Source organism: Aptenodytes forsteri, unplaced genomic scaffold, assembly GCF_000699145.1.
Source record: "Aptenodytes forsteri isolate BGI_AS27 unplaced genomic scaffold, ASM69914v1 Scaffold236, whole genome shotgun sequence".
NCBI lineage: Eukaryota > Metazoa > Chordata > Aves > Sphenisciformes > Spheniscidae > Aptenodytes > Aptenodytes forsteri.
The window spans coordinates 2912319-2939996 of NW_008794456.1; the positions used below are offsets into that span (position 1 = coordinate 2912319).

General features: G+C 41.9%; 1 protein-coding gene across 1 annotated transcript in view; it reads left to right on the forward strand.

Moving 5' to 3' along the window:
* DDRGK1 (DDRGK domain containing 1) overlaps window positions 1-26594 on the forward strand; it is a 36435-nt gene extending 9841 nt beyond the window's left edge. The window contains exons 2-8 of the mRNA XM_019474972.1: window positions 727-833; window positions 3646-3747; window positions 14763-14885; window positions 17076-17114; window positions 21818-21874; window positions 23613-23661; window positions 24979-26594. Coding sequence (XP_019330517.1) covers window positions 727-833; window positions 3646-3747; window positions 14763-14885; window positions 17076-17114; window positions 21818-21874; window positions 23613-23661; window positions 24979-25151 — 650 coding nt within the window. The 3' untranslated portion in view covers window positions 25152-26594. The remainder of the gene's footprint in view (window positions 1-726; window positions 834-3645; window positions 3748-14762; window positions 14886-17075; window positions 17115-21817; window positions 21875-23612; window positions 23662-24978) is intronic.
* Window positions 26595-27678: the final 1084 nt, after the last annotated feature.

Genomic DNA, 27678 nt, shown 5'->3' on the forward strand with positions numbered 1-27678 from the left:
GGTGGGGGGGGGGGGGGGGGGGGGGGGGGAGGAAATGGCAGTCTTTAAAAGCTCTTTAGTCTTACTTAGCCCCTGGGTGAGCAGAAATATAATGCATTTGCACACCATTTGAGCATGACGCTTTCATATTTCACAGTTGCAGAAATCATCTTTATAAACAACCAATTGTACAACAGGGAACTATTTACATGTAGTTTTGTTGCAGTCAAGCCCACGGTTTGCATTGCAGGGATTTTTTTTTTTTCCCCCCTCCCTCCCTTAAAGGTTAGTTCTATCGGGCTAGAACTAGTGGATGAGCCTCTGAATCCCACTTTTGAATGGATGTCTGCTGTGCTAAGTTTAAAGGTGACTGAGTAGAAAGTCTCTGCAGGTGAGTGAGCAGTTATATAATGACAACCATTAGCGCATTTTATGTATAAGAGAAAGTATATCTTTTGATTGTGGAAAGCAGGAAACGTTTATGAAAAGCCTTCTTCAAAAGATCAAGTAAATTTTTACTTCTGGCTTCACCTGAGCCTGTGTTTGCCTTGTTACTTCTACTCTGTGGCTTTGGCAGTCTTGTGTGATTTTTTTTTTTTTTTTCTTCCTTTTTCCATCTAATAGGTCTTGTCTGAAACGTATGTGTGTCTCCTTTTCATCTGCTGCTGCCTTCCTAGGAAGCAGTGAAGTTTCTCGAAGGGACTTTTTGCAGACGATTTAAAATTTGTCATTTTCGCAATGTTGCAGAGGAAGATGATGCTGAGGAGGTGCCAGAATTTCAGGTGTCTGGGAAAATCGGGGCAAAGAAGCAGAGGAAATTAGAAGAGAAACAAGCCAGAAAAGCACAGAGAGAGGTAAGCGTTTCCTGCCACGTATAGAGCCCAGAGCAGAGCCTGAATAGCAGTACTCACTAAAGAACTGGTGGTGACAGACACCCCAGAAAGGCAAAGGCAGTGTCATCACTGCAACAGTTGTGTTTTTGTTTTCAAAAATGTAAATTCAGCTTTTTATGTCATATCCCAAGAGGACCATGGAAAATGGTGTCTCGTTTTCTTTCCGTTAGGTTCTCTGGCATTCTCACGGGGAGGAGAGAGGAGTTAAACTCTTGAATGCTCTTTATTGGATGTTTCCACTGGCTTGCGGCTTAATGTCAGTACTGTCTCCTCTTAAAAATACACTCAAGCCCACGTAGCATTGTTTTAACACTGGCTCTGTGACCAAAACTGTGGGCAGTTCTGAGTAGTGTTTCATGTGCTCTCATAGTGCAAAAACTTTGTATGGGCTTAGCTATGTTTAGCCATGTTTATTGTTTTTATGGATTGGGGGAGATGAAAAGCAGACCCCGTAATCCACTGAAGTCTACGATGCAGTCAGATTTTGGTTGAAGTTTGGCCCTTAAACAGAGGCAAAGTATACAGAGCGAACACACTGTAGCTTTTCAGTTGTTCTTTCTTAAATCTGTGTGTAAAAGTACTTATTTAAATACTGTTGCATTTTTTCAGTTTTGCCCAACTGTAGCTTCAGTTGTTCTTTCTTAAATCTGTGTGTAAAAGTACTTATTCAAATAATACTGTTGCATTTTTTCAGTTTTGCCCAGCATGTTGCTGTTAATTCCGGGGAAGCAACAGGCTTTTTGAAACTTACTTTCTGAAGTGTGCTTGGGGATGGCAGCAGGTTAAGCATTAATTCCTTTTAGTTGTTCTACATGTTTTTTTTGCAAACTCTGTATTGTTCTGTGACTTGGAACGTGGGGTTGCAAGAAGTAGATAAAACTTAAACAGCCTCTGTTATGCTGGAGTGCACGGTAGACTTCACACGTTTTACAAAAAGACAGGGTTTATGAAACTACTAACATTTCTAATGTGTAGAGGGTGCAAACACAGCCAGTGAAATCCCATCTTGAGAATTTTAGTGTCACCTGAGGTTTAAATCCAGTTTCCACTTTACACTGTAGTGGTATGCCCTGTAGACAGGGCGGTTGGTAATAAACTTGATTATTATGTTATGTATAAACTTCCATTACGATCCTTTTCTCACTCTGTGCTTTAACCATTTTGTCATTACTTTCCATATTCATTCTATTTAATTAGCCTCTTTTTTGTGGAAAATTTGAGCAAAGTTGAATAAAGTTAGATAAGCATCGGTTGGTGGAGTTGAGGAATCTTTTGTTTCATTTTAAAACATGCTGATTTTTATTCTCCCACGTAGACAGATAAATTCCTGGGTTAGGTCTCTTTCTCTGAAACATTCTAAGTCACAACTCCTCCATTTGAATGTCTTCTGCTTGTTCTTTTTATATATTGTCAAATTTAGGTATACTGGAGTCTGAAGAAGAACTTCAAAAAAAACCTCTAAACAATACACTAAACCCCCTTTTAATTTTTTCCCCATTTTGCAACAATCTCTTTGCTAGGTTTGGTTTAAAAACAAATAATAAAATTATTTGAAGAGACCAGTTGTCATGGTTTAACCCCAGCCGGCAACTGAGCACCACACGGCTGCTGTGGAGCTGCTGCAAGGGTGCAAGGGCTGGCACCATTGTTCCCTCCTGTGCCACAGGTGCTTCAAAACATGCACAAAACATTGCAACCAGAGCAATGAAAATGAACCAGCTGGAAACCAGCAACCAACTGGCAATTCCGCTCCCACGGGTGTTTTAGATTTTAAAGCATACTTGGGTTCGCCAAGGAGATGCCACGGCGATATTAGATATTGATTAATTACCCCAGGTGAATGCCTTTCAGGATGCTCTGTAAGCCACCACCTGCTCCTCTCCTGGATCCCCCGTCTCTCTGTTTCCCAGGGCAGGGGCTGGGAAACCCTCCCCTGGCAAGGAGAACTGCAGAGATGGCATCTGCTGGTCTCGGTCCAAAGCTCAATGAACCTTTGTCCGTACCTGGGCTCCGCAGATGTTAATACTGATTTTTCCCCCCTTCCCCACAAATGCAATATCTGCTGGTTGGGGAAACGTATTAAATGAAATGGGGAAAAAAGTCAGGTTTGGCAAAAATGTGTACCTGTCACTGCTAGAATTTGTCCTTAGGGTGATGAATGGTAAACGACCATTGCAGGCTCTAAGCAGAAGGGAAATTGGCCCACAGATCATCTGCTCCTTTTGCCATCATCGGTGTGTTATCAACATTGTTCTCATCCTAAATCCAAAACACAGCACTGTACCAGCTACTAGGAAGGAAATTAACTCTATCCCTTCCGAAACCAGGACACCAGGACAGCTTTTTCTTTAAGAGAGTCTGCCCAGGTTAATGATAAATTTGAATGTACTTGGTTTTACAGAGTTTATATTCCCCTCTCCTTTTTTTCCTCTCCTTATAGTCCATTCTAACTAAATTTTAAGTGAGGAGAAATGGAATGCCATGATATTGATACTTGGTATTACTATAGTAATAAGCTCATATGCACATTCGAAACTTAAACCCTTATTGAGATCCAGATAAGGCAAATGAGAAGGGTAATTTCTAAACTTACCACAATGTTAAGTGTGCTGAAGAGCGGGGGGGGGGGGTTAATGAGTTATTCTCTTTACTGTTGCTTTCTGAACGTGCATCTAGGAAGACAGTAAGAAACCCGCCCATGGTATCACAATATGAAATTAAAAAATATATATTCAGGAGGAGTAAGGCTTGGCTTGCATAATGTTTTTTTTAGGCTGAAGAAGCAGAGCGAGAAGAACGGAAAAAACTTGAGTCAAAAAGAGAGGAGGAAAGGCGGAAAGAAGAGGAGAGAATACGTCTTGAGGAAGAACGACAGGTGGGATTGGTTGTATTTATAGATGGAAATTCTGAACCAGGTTTGTCTTTGAGATTGCGTCTATGTAAGTTCTGTGATCAGCAGAACTCCCTTTGGCTTTCATTACTATTGCATACATCTTTTATTTGTTTTTTTGGTTTTTTGCTCCATTTTGTTTGAATTACAGTACTACTCAGTTATTTCAACTGTAGATCCCAGCTTTGTTCCCCTAAGTGCTTGGCAGAAGTGAAAACTGCTCCAAACATCAGTACGCCCATGTAGCAGCAAGCACCCACCCACGGTCGAGTCTAGGGCAAAACGAAACCCGGTCTCCTGGTAGTGGATCTGCTGCTGCTGTATGCCACAGTGACAGACTGTTTGGTCAATTTGTTAATGTTAACAAACGTAGCTGATAAAGTTGGCCGTTAGTTCGTCTGGGAGCCATTTAAGTGCAGGTATATGCAGGAAGTACCTAGTTGTGAGAGAAATTTTGGGGGTTGCTTGCTTGGTGTCTGACAGGAGAAGTTTGACTATCACAGAACCATAGAATAATGTAGGTTGGAAGGGACCTCCGGAGACCATCTGGTCTGTCCTGCTCAAACCCCTGTCCAGTTAGAGCAGGTTGCTCAGGACCTTGTCCAGCCAAGCTTTTGAGTGTCTCTTAATGAAGGAGATCTCGCAACCTCACCGGGCCCCTGTTCCATTATGCTCGTTAGTGCTGCCTGCCTGCCTGACAGCTGTAACCAGCAGGGCAGAAAGTGAAAGACATCAGCAACTGATTTTGCAACTGTTGTGTAAAATTACATGATATTATTCTAATTATACAAATTTACATGTGCTTCACAATTAAAGATTTCTAAACTATGCATACAAATGCGTGTGTTAGCAGGAGTGACCCAGAAAAACAGGTACTGTGCAATTGAAATGCTTTTGTTGAATACTTTCATCAGTGAGGGAGGCAAACTTATTTCAAAGTTGCTTTGTATATTCTGGGCATCAGCGCTACTGGCTAAAAACTCGGGAATGGGTTTCATGCTCTCTGGTGCTTGAGCAAGTTGTGTGGTAGCTTTGCAGCGTGCTTCTGGAGCAAGGACCAAAGTGTTCTGCACAATCTTATCCTGACTAATTGCCGTCCCAGGGGAACATAGCCCCCAGCTTTCAGGGTGACTTCTTGGGGATACTTAAATCTGCATGGAAATTTGTGTCTCTGGTTTGTAGTGAGCAGATTTATTTTAATTTGTTCTAAGCACTGTGTAAGTGGAGTGTGTTGCTGATAACATTTTAAAAGAGGAAAAGACAATTTTTCCTTTCCTCTGTTGGGGGCATGAAGGTACGATAAAGCAATTTTAAAAATTTTTTTCCATACATTACACACACAGATTGTACCTGTGAGATCTTTTGTAGGATGTACATTTACCTCTGGGGTTATCCCCCCCCAAATCCTTTATCTTCTCAACTCTGTTGGTTTCCTTTTCATTAATAGAAGGCTCCTGAATTTCAGAAATTGAAATGAATGAGGAGAATGTCAGTACTACAACATCAGGATATGTAGCATGGTCCGAGACTTTGACTTGTAAAGCAACTTGAATGAACTTCCAGGGGACCAATTATTCCACAGCTGCCTTTCTGAGGAAGATGTACCGATTTAGAAGTACCTGGTAGTGGTCAAGGTGTGAACCCTGAGGTTGGATAACTGATTTCAGCTAGTCTGAGCCACTCCTGTGCTTAGCCAAGCTGTTTCCTAACAGCAGAACTATCAGCCCTGGCTTCCTGTGGATCTGTGTCTACCGCTTTTCCCCTGCCCACACACTTCAGTAGCACCAGCTTCTGCCTTGTGGTCCCTGTGACCGCTCTGCTTTTCTCCTAAGTATTGCCAATTTCTCCCCCTCATACTTCCAGTTCAGAAAGAGGTAAGACAAGCTCTGGCTGCCTCTGAAGCACACGTCTGTTGCCCACCCTGCTTGCCATGGGGCTTGGCATAACAGATAACTCAGATGGCAGTTTCCCTCCAGTGGTGTATTCTTTTAAGTGTTTTGTCTCCACCCAGTTCCCTAATATTTTTTTCCTAAGATTCTGGGAATTCAATATCCTTGAAACCCTGAAGAGTTGGTTGAAATGAACTAAATTACTCCAATGCTCTGGAGGGAATTAGGAGGGCACACTGGCTGGACGCTAGGATTGTTTAAATGTCACTCCCTTTAGAGGAGGCTAATGAACAGAATTTCAATTCCTTCCAGAGTGGTAGCCAGCACGGCAGGTGAACTGCTAAGCAAATTGCAGTTGAGCTTGGCCAACCTGCTCAAAAGAAGCTGTAGCCCAGGACAAAGATGTTATCCTGTTGATTGCCTATGGGTTTGACCTGGGGTTTAGCAGTGCAGCTGGCTAATCAGGACCAGTCAGGCATGGTTGAAAAGTTGAGCAGAAAATAAGGGTGAAATTCTAACTAGAGGTCTCTTCACGCAGAAAGTGCTTATTAACGTATTTAACTGGTTTTTTTTTTAATCCACTTCTGTTCAATTTAGGGCTGAGTAATTTACTTTGGTTGAATGAGGAAAATCTTATTTGTTTTTATTTTAATTTTCAGTATTCCTAGTAAAGATTGCACTAAAACACTTCCGCCTCCATTTTGCAAGGCTCAGTGAAAAAGAGCAATATAAACTAAGGCTTTGGGGTTTTTTATTTTATTTTTTAAATTTTGTGCTCAACAGTCCAAAGGAGTACTTACTAGAAAATTTCTCAGATGCCTGAATCTAGCTTGCTATTCACTTTAGGCAATAACTTCCTTAGCTACTTAAATTCTGTAATTTTAACCTTTTTTTTGTTTGGTTCATTTGTTTTTCCCAGTAGTTTTTATCAGGGCAGCAAGCCAACCCACCGGGCTACATCACGAGCATTATTCTGCTACTCAGGGGAAAGTGTTTTCAATATTTTATTTTTTGCTTGGGTCTAAGACAGGTTGATAATCCATTAACCACTGAACATTTTGGGCGTGGATCAAAGTAAACATGTCTGACAATACTTCATGTCCATCCTCCACTGTTTTCTGGTAATTTTAAGTCTCTGTCTTCATCCGAGTCTTTAACAGGAAACAGAACAATTCAAGACTTGTACATGTTTAGGCTGTGTTGCTCGTGTTCCTGCTTCAGTCAGCAGAGAAAGCAGTATCACAGGGAGCACGGTCATAACAAGACTTCAGTGTTTTAGCCTTGACTGGGTGATAGGAGGGGAAACAAATTGATTACTGTACATGTAAGCATAGCCTGTCTTTACGATCACATCACCGTTATCTTTCCAATCTTGTTACAGACTGATTGTATGATGTAAAAGATACTGCCTCTCTCTTCTAGGCCCCTATAAGCAATAAAAAGATCATTGGATTTATTGTGTTTTTTATAGAATACATAGGATAAAATGTCATTTATACGTTCCTCCAGAGAAGGGATTCTTCATTTCCACAAGTGACATTTTGTCACGAGTAAGCCCTTGTGGACTACACGTGATGATACTATTCCCCCATAAAAGTTAGGAAATGGAAAGGCAAAATTATGAAAGGTAGCTCAAGTAGTGATTGATAGTCATGAGAAAACCAGAGGGTAGCTGGTTGTATGATTTTTGGAGGCAGTTTGATTACTGACACTTCTGCAGTTTATATAATCCCATAAGGCACAAGAAATTTCGAGTTTATCATTAGTCTGAGAAATTTTATGGTTGTCGGCTTCATTTTTTCCCTTCCTTTTCCAGTACATCAGGAGTATTTCTGCAAGTATAGTGGCAGTGGCAAGCCTGTTAGTTTTTGTTTCTTTCTTACACAGTACAGGAAAGATATTAAGACCACTGATGAAGCCCTACTGCCTCCAGGAAGAGTAGTGACATAACTGCCTGAATTGTTTATTGTTTCATTTGCTGCACATTCAAAGATTTGAACTGATAAATTTGGTGGCTATGCTTTATTTAATTTAATTTCAAGTACATTTATTTAGTGTATTTACAAGAGAATTTAAGTGATGAGCAGCTAGTCTCCAAACAAGTGCAACCAGCTTTGTTAGCTAAATTTCAGATGAACCTTTTTTTCAGTCTCTCTCCCAAGAAGTGCTACCAAAATTTTGCTAACTTCTGTGAACATTGAGATTTGCTTTGTGTAAAGGAGAGTTTCCTTTCAGCGTTTCAGCTACAGCCTTAAACTAATAGCTGAATCCTAGTCAACAGCAATAGGTGATTCCTGTGCCATTAAATACCATCTAAAAGTTTGTCAGGTGATGAGGGAAGCCAAATAGATTCAGGAGGGTAGAAAATCATGTTGCAGCGTGCAGATCTTCTAGAAATTCCCCGGTCTTGATCTTTGATAAAGTCACTGGGACTGTTAACCCTTTCACACACACACCCCGCTCAAGTAGTTTGAGATATGGAGTCTAGTGGAAATAATGAATTCTTGAGTTGGATGAAAACCCACTTTGTTTTATAGGCAAACTGATATCTCCAATTATTTTTGGGCAACTCTACACAGTGCTGTACTACAAGTGGGAACTGTGCCTTCAAGGGAGTTATGGGGGCTAAAATCTTGCATATTCTTGAGAAAAATAACCCCCTGGTTCTATTTAAATATATTTGTATGCACATATAAATAAAATGTGGTTGCCCCTTGGCTCCAGTGTTGCAAACCAGATAATATATTTTTAAATTCAAGTTTCCTTTCCAGTGTTCTGATGACCTGATTGGCTATGCAAGTGAGGAAGGTCCTTTATAATTGGCATTTGCTTCAGCTCTGCTTTACCCTGGGGATTTCCCTTTCACTCTTGGAGTTTTTTAGTGGTGAGATGGTTTACCAACCGCCACCTTATCAATGAGAGCGAACTTCCTCTGATGTTGCAAAACAGTGTCTTCATACAAAGCCTTGCAGATTGCTCGCACCAGAGCTCTTTTATTTTCCTGTGCACAGGGATTTTTGTAGATTTTACTCCCTCAGCCTAGCTCTGCCGTGCTGAGGAAACTGCTTGTGCAGATGCAGGGCTCACAGTCGTCACTCTTCTATGCTGAAGTGCAGCGTTGAACAGGGCGTGTTGCCTGCAAATCCATTGCAGAGTGGACTGCTCTCGAAACAGCTTGATACAGGAGAGAAACTAGCAGTCCTCCAGCAAACAAGCTTTTAACTGTTGTGAGATAAAAGGCCACAGGAGGAGCATGGACTGGTGTTTGTTCATGGTTACATTAAAACAAGGTCTGTATTGCTCAAGCACAGCTGTGCCCAAAGTTTCCAAACTAAGGCAATTTCATTTAGGCTTTCAGTTTTGCATTTACGTGCCTAAATAAAAATGGTCTGGATCTTCAGAGCTATAGAAACGGAGGATCGGCTAGTGATCCCAAGGGTCCTGTTGAAGCTTTTGAGAACCAGGACCCTAAAGTTTTGGCTCTTTGGTTTGATATTTGATCATGTAAGAATAGGCACCGACTTTTAGAATGTTGATTGTTGTTTTATTATGCGTAGCATTATGTGAACATCAAGATTTGTGTGCTTTTCAGCAGAGCTTTTCATTATCTGTTTGGCATTTATATCCACTATTCATACCTAAACAGCACATTTCTGGAGGCTGATGGAGACTACTACATAGCTTCAGTTTAAGCATCAGTTTTCAAGTGTGTATACTTTCCTGAAAATTAATTTCTCCTAAGGAAGTACAAGTTGAAAAGCTTGCAGAAAACTCATTCTACTCTGATTTTGAGGGGATGAGGACTGGTAAGAACACTTATTCTGTCTTTCTAGAGGTGTTTTTTTTATTTTCTGTCTAAACAGTGAGGGGGGGAGGAATCCTAGAGATCCATCTGCTCTGTGCCAAATTATTTACTGTAAAAAGTCCCTTTCGCTTCCTGTAGAACCTGCACTAACAGCATGAAAACTGGATGTTATACAAGGAGGGTTTCTTTGGTCCATGAACCTTAAAGCATTTGGCACAGGAACCAGTATGCTTTTCCTCATTCTGCATGTTAAAGAAGCAGCCACAAACAAGGAACAACTGGTAGCAGGTGGTGGTTGAAGAGAGTCCAGTGTTTGCTCTACTTTCCTCACTAGCAATGAGATCTCCTCCACTTAGCAGTCGAATAAGCTGCCTATAAATGATTTGTTTGTCAGCAAGTCGGTCCTTCATCTGATTTGGAGGAGAGATGGCACAGGGCACAACTAGCGGTTTCCTCTCTGGGAAAGCTGCTTAGGCAAAGCTCTCAGAAAAGCTACTTACTCTATAGCCCCCCAATATCGCTTAGTCTCAGTGCCGCCTTAAATGGGTTACTGCAATGAAAGCTAGAAACAGTAGTTCAATATCTTCTTGCTGGACTGTACTGTAAGGGTCCCCACCCTTTGCTAAAAATAGTAATGCATGATAAACCTTCAAAGGCAGTAATCTGTCAGCCAGCCAGAGCAGTGCAGTTACTCAAGCAGCATCCCAGGACTCCAGAGGGATTTGTGATCCCAAGAGTCAAGGTCTGCTTCCAGCTGTAAGGCTAAAAGAGTTTTCAAGATGCTGTGCGTTTCACCTGGAAAAAGATTGGGCTCTTGTGCAGTTGGCACAATTAATGTTTTTTGATGTCATGGAAATAATCATTGTGATCAAGGTAAGAGGCGAACAGAAGGTAATGATCTGAAAGGAGCCTCACAGCAAATCCAGGTCTTTGGTGGGCAGGTGGGATGGAGGGAGCCTGGAGACCAGTGGGAGGACTGGGACTGGGTGCAGTGGGAAGTCGGTGCTGACCAGATCCGGTATAGGAAGGGGTAAGGGTGTTGAAAAGTGTCTCCCAGAGTGCTGGAGATCCGCAGACTGCATGGAGCTCTGGAAGCCCTTGGGTCTCTGCCACGCAAGGTGGCACATGAGACTCATAGCAAGCATGCAGAGGTAGAGTCGATCCAGCAGTGATAATTGTGGATGTTTTGTCAGAAACAGGAAAGAAGGAAGAAAGGTTTGAGTGATGAATTTTATTTTTTTTTCCCAATAAAGACACGATCAAAGTGGGAGAGTTTGTTCTTCACATGCAGTACAGTAAACTGATCAAAAAGAAATCTTTACACTGTAGCAAGCCCCCTGTTTGGGTAACATTTAGGTGGGTGAGGAGAGAGGCAAACCTGCTTCAAAAAAAAAAAAAAAAAAAAGGCAAGCAGCTGAAGGTGAGCATCTGCAGTTACCAAATTTCCATGATGCTGGGATTTCCCCACCACCCCACCCATCGTTGAAGGAAGGTGGCCCAGCTATTATCTCGCCTCTGAGCCTGCCGCAAGCTTTACCACTTAACTCCACAGCAGTTAATGAGATCAGAATGGGGAGAGGCAAAGAAACCTGACTAACAAAGATGTGGGTTTTTTTAAACTTGTATTTGAGCCAAGTGCCCCCTGTATGACTTGCATGAAGCAAGTACTGGTCTCTGTTTCATAAGTAGACCCTGGGGTGCTGAGAGTGTCTCTGTGTGCAGGTTATACACACAGTCTTCTTTTTGTGGGAATGCAACCTGCCTAAATTTGACCCTGCACCTGCCATGCAATTGCTGCATGACTTGGGCATGTGAAAGAAGAGTGCTAGCATGATGGTGAAAAAAATAGCTGAGAATAAGTGTTAACAGACAGCCTGATTTCGCTAGGGTTCCCCCTGCTCAGCTTCCACTGCTGTTGCTGGTTGCTTCTCCCAGTGCAGTTATGCAAAGTCATCTCTCCTCTTGGCTTTGAACCAGTTTGCAGTTTGGCTAAGTCCTTCTTTTTCTACAGGTTGAATCATAGGTGAATTTAGGTAGTAAAGCATGTGAGACTGTGCAAGAAGTGGCTGGGATTTTTAGTTAGTAGATGAAAAAGCTTCTGGAAATACTTAGTGTTGTGGAGGAGGCTACAACCACCACAGACATGAGGCTTTGAGGGCTGACATGCTTTAGCTACCAAAGCAGTGGTTCAGACCACCTGGAAATGCTCTGCTAGCATCAAAATTTAGGATCTGGAAAACAAACTCATGTTGGCTTTTAGGGACACCACAAAAGAGGGACTGGTAAGTGAGTGCTTTGCCAGTCTCACAGCAGAGATGCTTATCTGCATATGTTGGAAATGGAAGTACTGATATTAATGTGCTGGTATGCTTTAATAAAATCGAAGGGACTGTTCTTCAAGTAGGTAAGGAAGACAGGAACGAGTCTTGTTTATTTGTTGTTAGACCTTCCAGAAACAGGAAAATATTTCTTAGTTACCGTTGCTCTCAGTTGTAAACGGGATACTGTCTTCTGATTATTTTTTTTTTTAAGAACAATCTAGAAATCATTTGCCAAAGCAGTTTCGAATTTTTGTGATTTTTATTTTTTTTCTCACTTCAAATCCTGTTGAATTACAACCTCTGTAATAGACCGGGGGAAGAACCTTATTCTTGTATTTCCAGGATCAAGATTAAATTTAATGCACTTACAAGAAAAGAATAATTGCTGTCACTTCCAAATGAAATATGATTATGTTGTTCTTGGTACCTGTAGTGCTTATAAGAAAAAAAAATCTACTGTTGGGCTTTTGCTAATAATCGTTACGGTGATGAATGACCCAGAAAATGGTCTTGTTTTGTCTCAAGAGCTTCCTCAGGTCTAGTTTTCTCATGAGGTGGCGGTTTAAAAAAATGGTTTTGACTTTGCACATACAGTAAGATCCTTCAGTCCTGTTTTTCTCATATGTCTGGAAATACTTAGTGTTGTGGAGGAGGCTACAACCACCACAGACATGAGGCTTTGAGGGCTGACATGCTTTAGCTACCAAAGCAGTGGTTCAGACCACCTGGAAATGCTCTGCTAGCATCAAAATTTAGGATCTGGAAAACAAACTCATGTTGGCTTTTAGGGACACCACAAAAGAGGGACTGGTAAGTGAGTGCTTTGCCAGTCTCACAGCAGAGATGCTTATCTGCATATGTTGGAAATGGAAGTACTGATATTAATGTGCTGGTATGCTTTAATAAAATCGAAGGGACTGTTCTTCAAGTAGGTAAGGAAGACAGGAACGAGTCTTGTTCATTTGTTGTTAGACCTTCCAGAAACAGGAAAATATTTCTTAGTTACCGTTGCTCTCAGTTGTAAACGGGATACTGTCTTCTGATTATTTTTTTTTTAAGAACAATCTAGAAATCATTTGCCAAAGCAGTTTCGAATTTTTGTGATTTTTATTTTTTTTCTCACTTCAAATCCTGTTGAATTACAACCTCTGTAATAGACCGGGGGAAGAACCTTATTCTTGTATTTCCAGGATCAAGATTAAATTGAATGCATTTACAAGAAAAGAATAATTGCTGTCACTTCCAAATGAAATATGATTATGTTGTTCTTGGTACCTGTAGTGCTTATAAGAAAAAAAAATCTACTGTTGGGCTTTTGCTAATAATCGTTACGGTGATGAATGACCCAGAAAATGGTCTTGTTTTGTCTCAAGAGCTTCCTCAGGTCTAGTTTTCTCATGAGGTGGCGGTTTAAAAAAATGGTTTTGACTTTGCACATACAGTAAGATCCTTCAGTCCTGTTTTTCTCATATGTGTATTGTGGTAGCATTTCTTCTTGTGACTTTCTGGGAGCTTGATTAAATACCGTTGGGACCGAATACATTTTCTCTTCCGTTTTTATTGAAGGGCAACCCTCCCATGACCATTTCTGGTATCTTGCTGGTTTTGGCCTTACATGGCATCTTTTTTAATACGGACATTTTTCAATATACTTAATTACCTGTTCCTGTCTCTTCCTGTTTTAATGGAACAAGTGTTTGCTTTCCAGCCATTTAAGGAAGCAATTACCATATTAGTGTCAAAGATGCAGCATGGCAAGCATTTAAAAATCAATATAATTGTTCTTTAAGAGATCAGTTCCTGTGCTAATAGTAAAGGGATGCCCAGAGATTGTCACTGAAATTTGAAGAACTCATCTTTCTAAGTTTTAATCAAGCTTTTGCAATGTGATAGCAACCAGAGGCCAGTCAAATTGGAATCTCATTGCACCAGGTGCTGTACAAACATCAATTTTTGTGTGGAAGAAACCATTGTGTAAGGAAACATTTTTCTTCTGTGTGAAGTTACATGTGTAAAGTATTTTGGAGAAGAGCAAAACAAATTTTAAAAGAAAATCATGGAAAGCTGCAAATTGATGAGCTCCCAGTAAAAACCTGTTCTTACTTGAAACATTTTTTAAGTAATCTATCACATTCCAAAACTTTTAATCACAGTTTTGCTGTGTGAATGTGTGACTATTCCACATTACCTAGCATGCATCACCATTTCACTGATGTTGGGCTTGGAGTTTTCTGGGTTGGCGGCATTATTATTTTTTTTTAAGACTTTAACATTTCTTTCAGGGTAGTTAACTGAAAATATTGCAAATAACTAAAAGCAGAGCCTGTAGGTTTTGGTTAACAATCAAACATGTAAAAACCCCCTTTTTTTAATACAATCATACCTTGTCTCCTATGCCTGAAATGCTGTATTGGGTTCTTTACATTCCATGTAGACATAGTTTGCTTGTATGTCATAAGAAGGAGATTTTACTTGAAACTCTTTTACAGGCCAGCTTCTTCTCACCCACGGATGGACACCACTGTAACTCCACTATTCTTTGTGATCGCTCCCAATGTACACTAGTGTATGTCAGAGCAGAATTGGGGCCAGTTACTGAAAATGTGGATGTTGCATCAAAGTACAGTTAGGGGCAGGGACTTCCTGTCACAGGATCTGCAGAAGAAACATATTCATGCAAATTAAGAAAGCAGGTTGCTATATAAGAGTGGTTTTCTCCCCTTCTTAACAGTCAGATCTGTTAAGAACCAGCCTAGGTGTATTGTGTGCAAGCTTATGCTACCATGTGAGGTGGTTACCACCTTAAGGGTAGCTTCTGAAATTAATGATGCCGTCAAGGGAGAACTTAGACTCCTTTTTGGAAACTTTTTCTCTGCTGTCTGTCCTAGTAAAACCAGACTGCAGATAAAGAAGATGCTCCTTTAGTTAAAACTAAACCTGATTTGGGGAGGAGCAAACTGACCACTTGTCATCTTTTCTGTTCAGGAAGAGGAAAAAAGGAAGGCAAAGGAAGAAGAGGAGAAGAGAGAGTATGAAGAGTACCTGAAGCTGAAGGAGAGTTTTGTAGTTGAAGAGGAAGGCGTTGAAGAATCAATGACAGAGGAAGAGGTATGCATGTTAGGCTGTTACTACAGTTTCCTTTATCTTTGTTAGACTCGGGTTGCCCTTACTGCATTCTGTCTCGTGTTAAATGAACTTGAAAGTAGGAGTCAGCCAAATGTTTTTGCTTGTAAAAGCTAAATTGTGTATATGGCATGCATTAACCTGGAGTATTTCCTGGGGAATGCTACAGTCCCTCATTCCAGACTCCTACAAGTTAGTTTAGAGCACTAACGCAAATGCATATTGCTGGAAATGAGTTCTCCCTTAGCGTAAGGACTGAAATAAAACTCATCCTGGAAGTCAGATACTCTTTTACTGTTGCCAGCTTTGCTCTGCCCATATGCAGTGGGCCAGATGAAAGCAAGGCTAAATATGGAGTTTGGTAGTGCCCACATATACTGGGAGGAATTGCTTGGTTTTGGTTTTATTTTCTAGACCAACAAAGCTGCTGTGAAATCAAATGAAAAACCAAGCTCTTGTCTTAAAAGGCTTCTGTTAAGAGAATTCACAGGACACAACCTAGGTGCTTGTGGGTCGTACGCTGGAAAACTGTACATTCAGTGTTGCAAATGATTGCTATGGTTGATAGCATTTCAAACTCTGCATAACGTTCTAGCATGCTCCTCCTGTGGCTGCCTGCAGACGCGCTGCTGGGGATGGTGGTTGAAATGTGACACTTGACATAATATCACAGCAAACTTGAAAAAGTTCCGCTGTTGTGGGAGGCAGTGTTCTTATTCTGTCTGCTGAAAACCTGTTAGACTAATTTTAATTGCTGTCAGATGCTGAAGTTGTCCTTGGGTTGTAGCTGCCGAATTTGAGCTGTCCAATGCATTTCATAAGTATTTTTTTCAGGGCCATGTGTGCATTTGCTCCTCTGCTAAGCGACCCTGTTGAATTGAATGGATTTGCACTTAGCGTGACTGAGAGTGGCTTTGGGCTGAGGAGCTTGTAGTGAGTCAATACTGCTTGACATTAGTCACAAGTTCTCACTATGGACCCCTTCCCATTGAGATAAATTCCTCCATCATGCCGGGATTAACACCAAGAGAAGTGTATCTGGTGATGGGCAGTCTCCTAAGATGCAGAGAACAGCAAAATGCGTACTTCCTATTGAAAGTTCCTTCAAAAACGTGTGCCTATCCTGTTGAAAACCAGATGATATCTAAATATTAAATTGTTCCACTTTAGATACCCTTTAAAGCTAGAATGTGTTTATTGTCTGTGTTCCTACAGCTGCCTGTCAAGGAGAAATTAATCTTTCTGTAGGTGGGAACAAAGAAGGGTGTTCCTCACTCAAAAGAGCTTGGCAGGCAGTTGATGATGCCTGGATCTCAACATAAGATATCTTTGGTAGGAGTGGGGAGATAGAACTTTAATAGTAGGCTATTTGAAAGTCGTCTTCAGAAACAATCACAGGTACATAGTTATTTGGAGACACCAGCCTCGCAGAAGTGGCAAGCCACCCTTCGGCCTTGTGGTGGATAATGTACTGAAGCATTTTAGTATCCTGTTACAATAGATGGCTCTGCCATGTGTTGTTGAGGCTAGCGTGCTGGAACTCATGCTGAAAATTAAGGTCCCGAGTCCAGAGCTAAGCAGTTAATTAAGGCTGATTGGTTTCCAGGGTTGCAGGGTAACTCGATCTCCTGTTAACTTAAATGCACATTGTTTGCATTGCCTTTGAAAATTAAGCCGCTTATATTAAAATGCTGGATTTCAGGTGCATAGCTTTGAAAATGCCTTGAGCTTCCACATGTGCTGCACAGCTGTGTGCTACACTTGACCATCTGCATGAGCTGTCTCCTGAACCACTCTGTACTTCACCTCTGCACAAAATGTCCTCAGTGTGTATATGTAACTTAATACATGATGCACAAACTCACCCAGATGTGGTTATTTCAGGGTATATATGATGTGAAGAATAAAAGAGTCAAAGATTTCCTTTCAGAAAATACTTAAACACAAGTTGTAATTGAGCCATGTTCTGTCTTAGAAAATACCTATCATAAATTCCTAGTTAAGATTAAATCTAGGTATTTTTTTTTTCCAGTTCAAAATCTCCCTCGGTATGTATGTTTAAAACTTTGGAAGTATGCAAGCTAAACACTTTTATAATATTTGTCCTCAGCAAGTTTGCGATGCATTTAATGTTCATGAGTTTAAAATAACAATTGTTTTCCTTGCTGTATCCAGTCTCGCAGCTTTCTCATGGAATTTCTCGAATACGTTAAGGTAAGCTACCGTTGGTCTTTCTCCTCCTTCCATACTTGTTAGATTGTGTAAAATATCTTTGTCAAAGAGCTGAGTTGCAGAAAGAAGGGAAATCTTTACTTCCTCTTTGATTTACTTAAATATTCAACAAGTAACAAAAGTGATACCTTAGATAAAGTCTGCATTATTTACTTAACCATGCATGGGCATGTCCATCATTGTTAAAATGGTTTGTAATTATAGCTGTGTCTTGGCTTTTTGGGGCAGGATTGTAGCTCTTACCCTTTTTCATAAGGATAGGCGTGTTAAACTCTGCGCCTGGTGGGTGACCCCCAGAATTTATGAACAGTGTTTGCTGTTGATTGGGATTTGGGACATTCAGGCTTTTTGTGTGTGAACATGTGGGTGACCCCCAGAATTGATGAACAGCAGTGTTTGCTGTTGATTGGGATTTGGGACATTCAGGCTTTTTGTGTGTGAACATCAGCTACTGATTTAGAAAACAGCCTCTACGTCTCAGCTCAGCATGAATGACAATTGCTGCACCAGCATGTGGCCTGCCGTGCAGGATGCATTTGTGTCTGAAACACTGGCGTGGTAAAGGTCAATCCAACTTTTCATGCGATTTCTTTTCTTGTTTTTATCTGTGCGATGTGCAATGTTGTCTTAATGTTTGGAAGGGATATTTAAGGAGAAGGTCACTTGTTTTTAAGAGGGTGTGTTAGTCTCCCTTTCATCATATTGTATGGTTAGTTATTTAAAACCTGTGGTGTGTTCGTGAGGATTTCCACTTCTGCTCTGTAAGGACAAATGCTTCTTTCTCCACTATTGGTATATCAAAGTTCAAATGCATTTTTCTACTCTAACAATGTTATGCAAATCTTTTGTCCTAATTAATCCCTTTCCTCCTTTACTGGAAATTGGACTCTTATCTGACAATGTATGGCATGCATGTGAAAGGCTTCATTAGTAAGCAAATCACTTGTACACTTAGCAGCATTCTAATCATTTTGTTAATCCAGAATCTCTGGACTCTGGGCCAGTTTTGCATGTCCATTACCCCAGCAAAAACAGATTTGTCTCATGGGTAACTCTCCGCAGGGAGTCAATTTGAGTGATTGCCATGCAAGTCTGAACAATGGCTCGATGGTTCTAGAGTTGCTGCAAAGCTGCGGTGCAAGCATCCGTTGCTGTGCTGCTCTTTGCCTCCCGTGTCACTGGGACTTGTGGTGGTGACTGTGCCATCGCCATCAGGCCACAGCAAGAGAGGCTGCTAGGTTTGCATCTGTCAAGTGCTTTCTGATCAACATGATCTCTGGAGGTAATTTGGAAATGTGTAAGCTAGTAGCACTCAGACTTCGGATAATTCTTCATTGCTGCAGCCCAAATGAAAATAGCGGCTGTTCACTAACCAAGTCCCCAGCATAAGCCAGTCAACTCGGAGCAGAAGCACCGCCAAAAGCGGATGAGACAGCTGAGAACAGATTGGAAAAGCTCTGGGTGGCATGTTTAAAGAGCCTAAGTAAAACCATGGAGCGACAATGAACCATCGGATGGCACATCTCATTTTGCGGCCATGCAGTGATTTCAATGCTCTGTTTTCTGCAGAAGCCAGAGAGATTTCTTTGAAATGGCCATGTCTGTTAAGACCACCCTCTGTTTCAGTTACTGTCTGTGGAAATGGACTACATGGTACGGTGTGATCCCAGTTCAGCTCTTCCCATCTAAGGCTTTCAAGATACTGCCAAGCTGCGGATTAAGGAAAATGTGCTTTATTGATAAACAAGCTGCCCTAGGATAACAGTAGGTAGAACAACAGGATATTCCAATGTTCCTTGGCACCTTCCATGAAAACTGGGAGGGTTTCCAAGGGATAACGCAGTAGGGTCTGATTCTGCACATTGCCCCGGTGGTTGTGATAGATGGAACAGATTAGTCACAAACTCTCAGTTCAGTGTTTAAGCACACATGTATAGTTTTATATTAGTCACTTCTACCTGACGTCAGAGAAATTAAGCACGGGCTGAAAACCTAATTCAGAAGCGCTTCAACACCTGATTTCCTATGTAGAGATGAGTTGCAGAACTGGGGCATTGCTTTCTTTTACAAGTTTTAGGTTGTGTTTTTTTTTTTTTTAAATCTTGAAAGTATGCTTAATATATAGATTATGTATAGCCCTCATCTGTTCTATTCACAGAAATCGTTGTCTTATATCAAGAAGCAGTGCTAAGCTGCTAGTAGCTGTCTGAAAAACTTATAAATTAAAAGAGCGATTGGCACTTTTAAAAAATAAAATTTAATTTAGCTCTTCTGTTGAATAACTTATTTTACTGGTATAACTGGCTGGAGGTAGCTCACCCCATGCTTCAAACACCTAAGGGTTTTTGAAATAAAATGCAGCCTCTTTTCTCCAGCTCTGCCTTGTGGGATTGTTTTAAATGGGATTTTTCTCAAAGGCACCAAAAGGTTTGACGCCCCCCAATTCTGCTTTTCTGAAAGCTGAGCATCTCCCTTCCTTTGGGGCTTTCATAATAGCCCCTCAGCCTCAGTCTGACTGCTGCAATGTCACCACCTCACCCCTCAGGCTGTGGCATTGTCTCTGCTGCAGTCGCCATCCTCTGTGTTTGCTTCTTACAGTGGCCGGTCCTCAGGTTACGGACTTGACTGCTCTGCTCTCAGGGGAGCAGAATAACCAGTTCTTAATGGGAGCCTTATGGTTTTACTCAGCAGGGCTGTAGCTGCACAACACACCTTACGAACCAGCTCTGTGGGCTCTCTGAGCACTTAAATAATAATAATAATAATAGTAAAAGTAATAATAATAATGAAGTGGGCAGAGGTTAAAGAGCGGCCGAGCAGTTCCCTTGCTGTGGAGCACTGGCTCTGTTGGCCCAGGGAAATATAAGCCTGCGCTTTGTCCATCAGACTGTTCTCACCCAGCTTGACAGTGTATCACTGAATCCATCTGAATTACAGCCAGTGAATTGAAACAGCAAACTCCATTTTTCACTACATTTGAAAGGGATAGCAAAGGACTCGGAGGCTTTACCCCTTCCTGTTTTTTCTTTAAGAAAAATGATGCTTCCTAGATAAGGAAAAAAAGTCCTACTCATCTTAATCCCGAGAGCTCTTGGTCTGTTTCATCCCTTGCTGAGGACAGCAGCAGAATCATACCTAAAATTAAATTAATTCAGTAAAATGTAGACGTGTATATGTTGCTCTATGAAAGTTAAGCCTGTCTGTAAATCATGAAGCATGTGTTGAAGTGTTTTGTTCGCTTGGGACCTCACAGTGTCATTATATTTCAGAGTGTGCGTGGGGAATGCATCCTAATTCCACCCCACCCTCTGGGCTCTTATTCACAGCAGGATCTATCTTGGAAAGCTTCCACTAAACTTGGTCACTGAGGGTGAATATCTTTAAGTGAAAGTTTAAATCCTGTTTTTCTTGTTTATGTAGCTTTGCACCCCCCCAATCCTTTTAAAAGAAGACATGACGAATCTTGGCAGTTCCCAGCTCTGAGAACTGAATTCCATGGACTGGTTCCAATTCCATGCGTTCAGTCCATGGTATTCAGTTCTCTAGCTTGGCTGCATCGAACTTCAGAACTACTAAGTCTGTGTGTGGCTTTTTTTTTTTGTCTGATTTTATTAATGAAAAAGGTTCATCTATTTCAGCCTCGCTTTATTTCTTCAGTGTCCTTCCAGTGTACTTTCAAGATCAGAAACAAATGCATTTATTGTTTGAAGTGTTGCGTCTGATAATGTAAATGTAGCTCTTGTGGCCGTACATATATGGCTCTTAGGAATGTAGTCCAGAATGTTAACTGAACAGTTTCCAAAGGTTTTATATTTTCCAAATTCCTTATAAACAGTGCATCCTTTTACTGCATCTAAACAGATGAGTTTCTAAAACTTTTGCAGACAAGAAAACAGGAACCAAGTAGCTCCAGACGAGTGCACCAGGTGTTTTCTCTGTAATTCTCTGGAGCTACCGAGAAGCATAAAACCAGATGTGAGCAGCGGTGACTGCGTCCTGACTGAGAAGGGCTGCAGGAAGAATCTCTGTCAAAAGCGAAATGAAAATTTGCAGTTCCTGCTTCTGCCTTTGTTCTCAGAGATCATCGCGCTGCCTGCGCAGGAATGCGCTAGCAGTACGCTTCCAACGCTGACAATTTTAATAAGGTGTTCACTTGCTTAGGAAGATTATTATGGCATTAATACGCATGACATTAGTAAAACAGACTAAAGCACTTAATGCTGCCAGTCTTGTCTGGATTTTTATATATGCGCTGATACATACCAGTAATCATTTTGAAAGATACTTTGAAACATCTCTCAAACAAAAAGGGATCTTGCTAAAGCATACTGGAAATTAAAGGTAGCAGTTGAGAAACTCAGTTGGCAAGGAGAACAGAGCCGTGGCTGTTTATTGTGCTTGTGCTCATCCTGTCCTCCGAACGTAAGGAAAGGATCAGGATGAACGCTGGCAAATGTATTTGAGTCTTCACTTAAGTGGGTCAGAGCATCCAGGCTTTCCACAGAGCAGAGTGCTTTAAGTAACTTAAGTTAGAGTTTTCCGTCAGAGAAAAGTGCTTACTAGGAAAAGTTAATTAGAATGGCAGGTTCTACTTTGTCTATTAAATGCATTTTTTTATTCGAAAGAAAAAGAAATACGCTAACCCTCTAATTCATCAGCTGCATTTAACTCGTTTGTTTCCATAGAAAACAAAGGTAATCCAGCTGGAGGACTTGGCTTCACATTTGGGTTTAAGAACACAGGTAAGTACTACCTTTTGAGGTGCAAGTACAAGCAATGAGTTTAAAAGGACAGGAGAGGAAGTGGGTAAATAAGGGTTACATCTGTGCAAGTGTCTCAGCATTACGGAAAATGCTTGGATTTTGGTGAAGTTCAGCAAAATCAGTCCTAAAAAAATGTGGCCATTCATCAAAGTACCATCCAGCCAGTGAAGGATTGTTGGCTTACAAGATTGTTTCAGTGAAAAGTGTTTCAGTCTGCCTCTTGCACCGCTGCCTGCTGGCTAATGGGTCCTGTAGCGTTTGCAAGTCTAGTCATAGAGCAATTCAGGGTACTTGGGAATCAAAAGCAGAGCTAGAAGCAAATTCAGACACTGCCTGCATAACTGGACAATGTTGTTATGTTTGCAGACGATCAATAGATGAGGTGTTTTGCTCCAATTGCTTGTGTATTCTTAGAATATTTAAGAATTATAGAATAGGATAGAGTATTTCAGTTGGAAGGGACCTACAACAACCGACTGCCTGACCACTTCAGGGCTGACCAAAAGTTAAAGCGTGTTACCAAGGGCATTGTCCAAATGCCTCTTAAACACCTACAGGCTCGGGGCATCGACCGCCTCTCTCGGAAGCCTGTTCCAGTGTTTGACCACCCTAATTTGTATCTTCTGGTGCATCACTTAAGAATATTGTAATATTCTTTTGGCACCATATAAGCCTGTCATGAGCCTATAAGTGAGCTCATGGTGTGATATGTGTACTTTTTTTTTTTACCCTCTGTCCTCTTTCTGTTCTCCAAACATTTTATGTTTTGACTCCAAAGAATAGTTGTGGCTTGGTTTATTTTAATTTGAGCAGATTTGACGTATATTTCCAAGTGACCAATGTTTTCTGTTGTTCTGTACCTCATCTGATCTTGGGGTGCCCCTTCACAGCAGCTTACACTGCTGTAAGTCCAGGCTGCTGTGCCCCTGCCTCTCTATTAAACCAGAACTTCATTTAAGCATGCAGTGAGCCAGTTAATGGAATTTATCTGGTTGAAATCTAAACTATAACTTGCTTCTGCAGTCACATAAAGGCAAGAAAGGGAGAGAGGCAGAACTGTGGGAAACAGGGCTTAGATACTAGCTTAAGGTGTAGTGGAACTGCATGCTTGGAGTAACTATAGACTTAACGCAGCAATAAATTCATAGAATCATAGAATCGTTAAGGTTGGAAAAGACCTCTAAGATCATCGAGTCCAACCGTCAACCCAACACCCCCATGCCCACTAAACCATGTCCCTAACCTGTTCAACAGGTTGTTATTTGGATTGGTAAGAGAGGTTTCCTCTTAGATGGAGCAGGAGAAAAACATTCCAGAGCTTTTTGTATTTATTGAGTGTAGCCAGGTTCTTGGAGAAGTACCTCGGTATACTTCATGGAACTTGCATGTTGCATTGGCACTGTACAGCCTTTCCCTGGGAAGACGTGTATAAGCACCCCCCTTCCATAAAAACTGACAGCTAACTTAGCAATTAAAGTCTCTTTTGGGGATAGGGAAGTTACTTGAACACCCCAAAATGCAGAAGCTCACTTCATCCTTCTAAGACCAAAGGGCTTACTGCATCTGTCTGTGTGGAAATATGGATGTGTATCCTTCACTGAAGTCTTTGACGCTGAGGAATTAAATGTAAGCCTCCATCTGTAATTTATCTGAACATGTGAAATGTTTTTTGCCTTCCTCTTGATCAGTTTGTTATTCCTTTTTCCCTTCTGAACAGGATGCAATTAACAGAATCCAGGACCTGATGGCAGATGGCACTCTAACAGGTGACAGCCAAAACACAAAGGGGACCTTATTTTAGCTGGTGAATAGGTGGTGCAGAAAATGCTTTAACTATGGTAGAGAGAGACTTGCAGTGAAATTTCTGGTTTAAACTGTAGAAGATCCTAGTAGGACTTGATATTTTTATTATCCCTGCTTCAGCGGCCATGAAAGTACTGTTTCAAGCACTATGAGATGCGATCGCTCCTATGATACATTATACAGAGGTGGGGGGTGAACGTCCCCAACAGTTCAGGAACCAGCCCAAGGCTTCTGCGTGTTGATTGAGCCCTGCTGAAGGCCTTTAGGGGTTGCTGAACAGCCAGCTGCAAATGATGTCTTCTGAAATCTGAATTTGAAAGAATCACTTGGATGTTTTGGGGTAGTTTGCAAGCCTGTTTTAAAGGTGCTGTGGCTAAAGCCAGGACTGGGGTAGGGCACGCTGTGGGAGAAGCAAACATCCCAGAGCAGTCCAGGATGCTGTAGTAAGTGAAGTGCTTGTTTCTAGCCACCTACCCATGCAATCAAAGTTGGAATGTAGGCAGAGAGCGAGCATGTGGGTAGCTCCCTGTCTGAACAAGTCTGTTTTATCACTGGGCAGTCTTTTTCTTTCTGAGGATGAAGTAGGGGAAGGTGCCAACGCAAACATTTACTGACCTGATATTGTGGTCATGGCTGGGAAACAACTATCTTGGTGGGTACATGTGGATACCCGTTCGAGTGACCTAAAAGTGCTCTGAATCGAAGTGTAAGGATGTGTACTGTCCTGGCTGTGTCTGTGGCCCAAAAGGCATGCCAGTGAGGCTCTGCCTTGCATTTGATCCTGTAATGCGTTAAGAACAGAGGTCTATTCTCACTCTTGATGGAGCAACTGAAATACGGAAATTGAGCTTCATTCCCTTTTAGAAGGTAAGTTGGAATGGCTGAGCCGGGCCCCACAGGGTCTCCGAATCACCTCCTGGGCCCTCCTGCTGCTCTGCCTTTCTCCACCAACTGCCTGGGCCCAGAACATCGGCACCAAAACTATATACCTGAAGTAGCTGCCGTGAAACTCCCAGCTGACTGCGTACAATGAAAAGAATGTGTCACTTTGAACAAAATTAGTCTTACGAAGGTACTCGAGTATTGTCGTAGCCCTGCTCAAAGACCCAACAGTAGAGAGGAGATAAAAGCCCGACTGCTAGCACGTTGTTCTGCCTGCCCTAGATATGAAATGCAGCCTCAGCAGTTTAAACATCCCTTCCAAAAGAAGTGACTGATGTCTGTCGGGAAGTGAGAGGAGCCAAAGTGCTGACTTCAAGGTCCTTTCTTTCCCCCTGTAGGTGTGATTGATGACAGAGGAAAGTTCATCTACATCACTCCAGAGGAGATGGCTGCCGTGGCTCAGTATATCAAACAGAGAGGACGGGTTTCCATCGCAGAGCTGGCCCAAGCAAGCAATTCCCTGATCAACCTCCAGCCTGACAGCCGAGCTGTTGCTCCGACTGTGGCGTGAAATTGTGGCGTGAGAAAAATACAGCAGGGGTTTAACCTTTTAATGAATAAGCCACATAATTAGAAACAAACAAGAACCCCTGTAGTCCATTCACGGTGCTTGAAGATAGGATGCTCTTTTTAAGCATCAGCTGCAAAGACTTGATCAAAAGTTTTGCTTTTCGTTCTGTTAGAGCTGGTATAAAATAGGACAGTTGTTTGTACAACAGAGGCTAGCCAGGAACTTGGGGCTAAAACACTCTGATGCACCTGTACCCCGGGAATATCAGTAATTTATACATGGTTACTTTCTCTTGGCAGTCGGTCTCATGTGACTATGCCCATACTTTTTATTGTTTCCAGATTCTGATGTCTGTATCGAATATATTTGGGTTTGATTGCATTCAGAATTCTCCAGGCTCGCTCTATGCTTACGGAGCTGTATAACTTTGTGGCAATGACGTATACAGCCCAGAATAACAGGCGTGTAGGGGTGAGGCTTGCAGAGTTTGTCTTCTGTACCAACATTGGAAGGATAGAGTAAAGCGAAAATACTGCAAGTGTGTCTCTGTTCTTACTGAAATATATACTGAAACTCTAGAAAGAGTGCTTGCTAAGTTGTGAGAACTTCCTGAGGTTACTTCAGAAAACCTTTGCTATATAAACATGTTTTGCTCCGTTTATATAATGTAAAAAGCTCGCTCGCGGCCAAGCTGCGTTATTTTTCTGTAGCCAAGAGACGGAAACACCTCCAGGGAAAGGCTAACTCGCCTCATCTATTGTGCAGGCCAATTCTACTGATACGAACCAGATTCTGATGATTCATCCTTTGAAGTAAGAGCCAGCTCAGTGTGTCTGAAGGCCTCAGACACCTCCGCCCCATGGCCTTTGTGTTCTGGATGTTTGGGGGTTTTTAAATCAAAAATTCAGGCACTGTGAGTCATGCAATTAATGTTACAAGTAAATGATTATTAATGTAGTAATTGTAGGGGTCAGTATATTTCCTGCATACAAATATTTTTTTAATAGCCTAATTGATGCTTTGTTAATTCTGCTTTCTGAAATCAACAGAATCTATGTGGATATGCAGTAATTGGGGAGGGCAAGAAGGGCTGGTTTTGTCTCTGCCAAACTCACGGATAACTTGAGTAGACTAAAAGCTGCGTTATCAGTGAGATGAGAGAGCAATAAAACAACGGAAGGAAGCATATTTGCTTTTTAATCTCTGCACTACTGCTGAACGTGACGCTCTGCAGGAGTGCTGAGTTACAGTGCAGCACCACAGGTTGATGTGAAGGATCGGTACGTCGTTACTGGGTTGCACAACCATAACCAGCAAAAAGATTACTTGAGATTTGAGGCTCGTAAAGTCTCTTAATTATTCAAAATTTGATTTTGCCATGATTGTTTTTGTTCTGTCTTAAACTATGCTTGTAATAAAATAAACAATACTGAAAGAATTGCAGAGATTTGTATTAGGGAGATTTTTTTTCAATGTGTTAAAGGATTTTATGAGATTAAGGAGCCAGCTAGCAATGCCGCAGCCTCCAGTGTGCCAGTCAAAGACCAGAGGTATTCCATTAAATCCACAGAAATCACTCCAAAGTACAGTCGATTTCTGTGAATGTAACAAGTAATACCACGTCCACTGTGCAGTGCAGGCTGGCTTCTGCTCTGCTGGTGCAGCGAAACTGCCCTGCCGCCTTAGCACGGGGCCAGCTGTCTGCCGAGAACGGTGTGTGCCGCCTCCTTTTGTACACCTCTGCATCTCGAGGTGTACAAGATTTGTGTCTTGCAATACAAAAATAATTCAAACCGTTTCACTGTTGGGAGTTTCACAGGGCTGCGCCAAAGCCAAAAGGGTTGTTTGTGATTCACTGGCAGGTCGCAGTTAAAGCTGCAGTTTAGAGGAGGCGCTAGGCAGAAAAACATGATAGCAAAGTATTTACTGTGAGCCAAATTCATGGTCCGTTAGAGGGCTCTAACAATAACAGGCGCCTCAGAAATGCCACTTGCCTAAGCTCCTGTTGTGAGCTCTGACGGAGTGTTTCCATACTAAGTGAAGCATGTGAAGCAGGCAAGATAGCCAGACCGAGCCCTTCCGTGTGAGACACGGGTCACCGAACGAGTTTGGTAGATCTTTCTGCATGTTGGCTGTCGTTGTGGGAGACTAGATTTAACCTGCGGGTCCCCCCTAGTACTGAGCTCATACCTAACGCTGGGGCTGGGGGGTCTGTGCTTGCTTTTATCCGTGATTCCCTACTAGGGATTCCCGGTATTGCATTTTGGACCTGACCCTGGCCGTGCTGTTCCTAAGGTTGTGGAGATATTGTATGGAAACCGGAGCGCAGGTCTGGTGATGGTCTTCGGAAGAGTGAGGGCCCCTCACTACAAGAAGGACGTCGAGGTGCTGGAGCGTGTCCAGAGAAGGGCAACGAGGCTGGTGAGGGGTCTGGAGAACAAGTCTTCTGAGGAGTGGCTGAGGGAACTGGGGTTGTTTAGCCTGGAGAAAAGGAGGCTGAGGGGAGACCTCATCGCTCTCTACAACT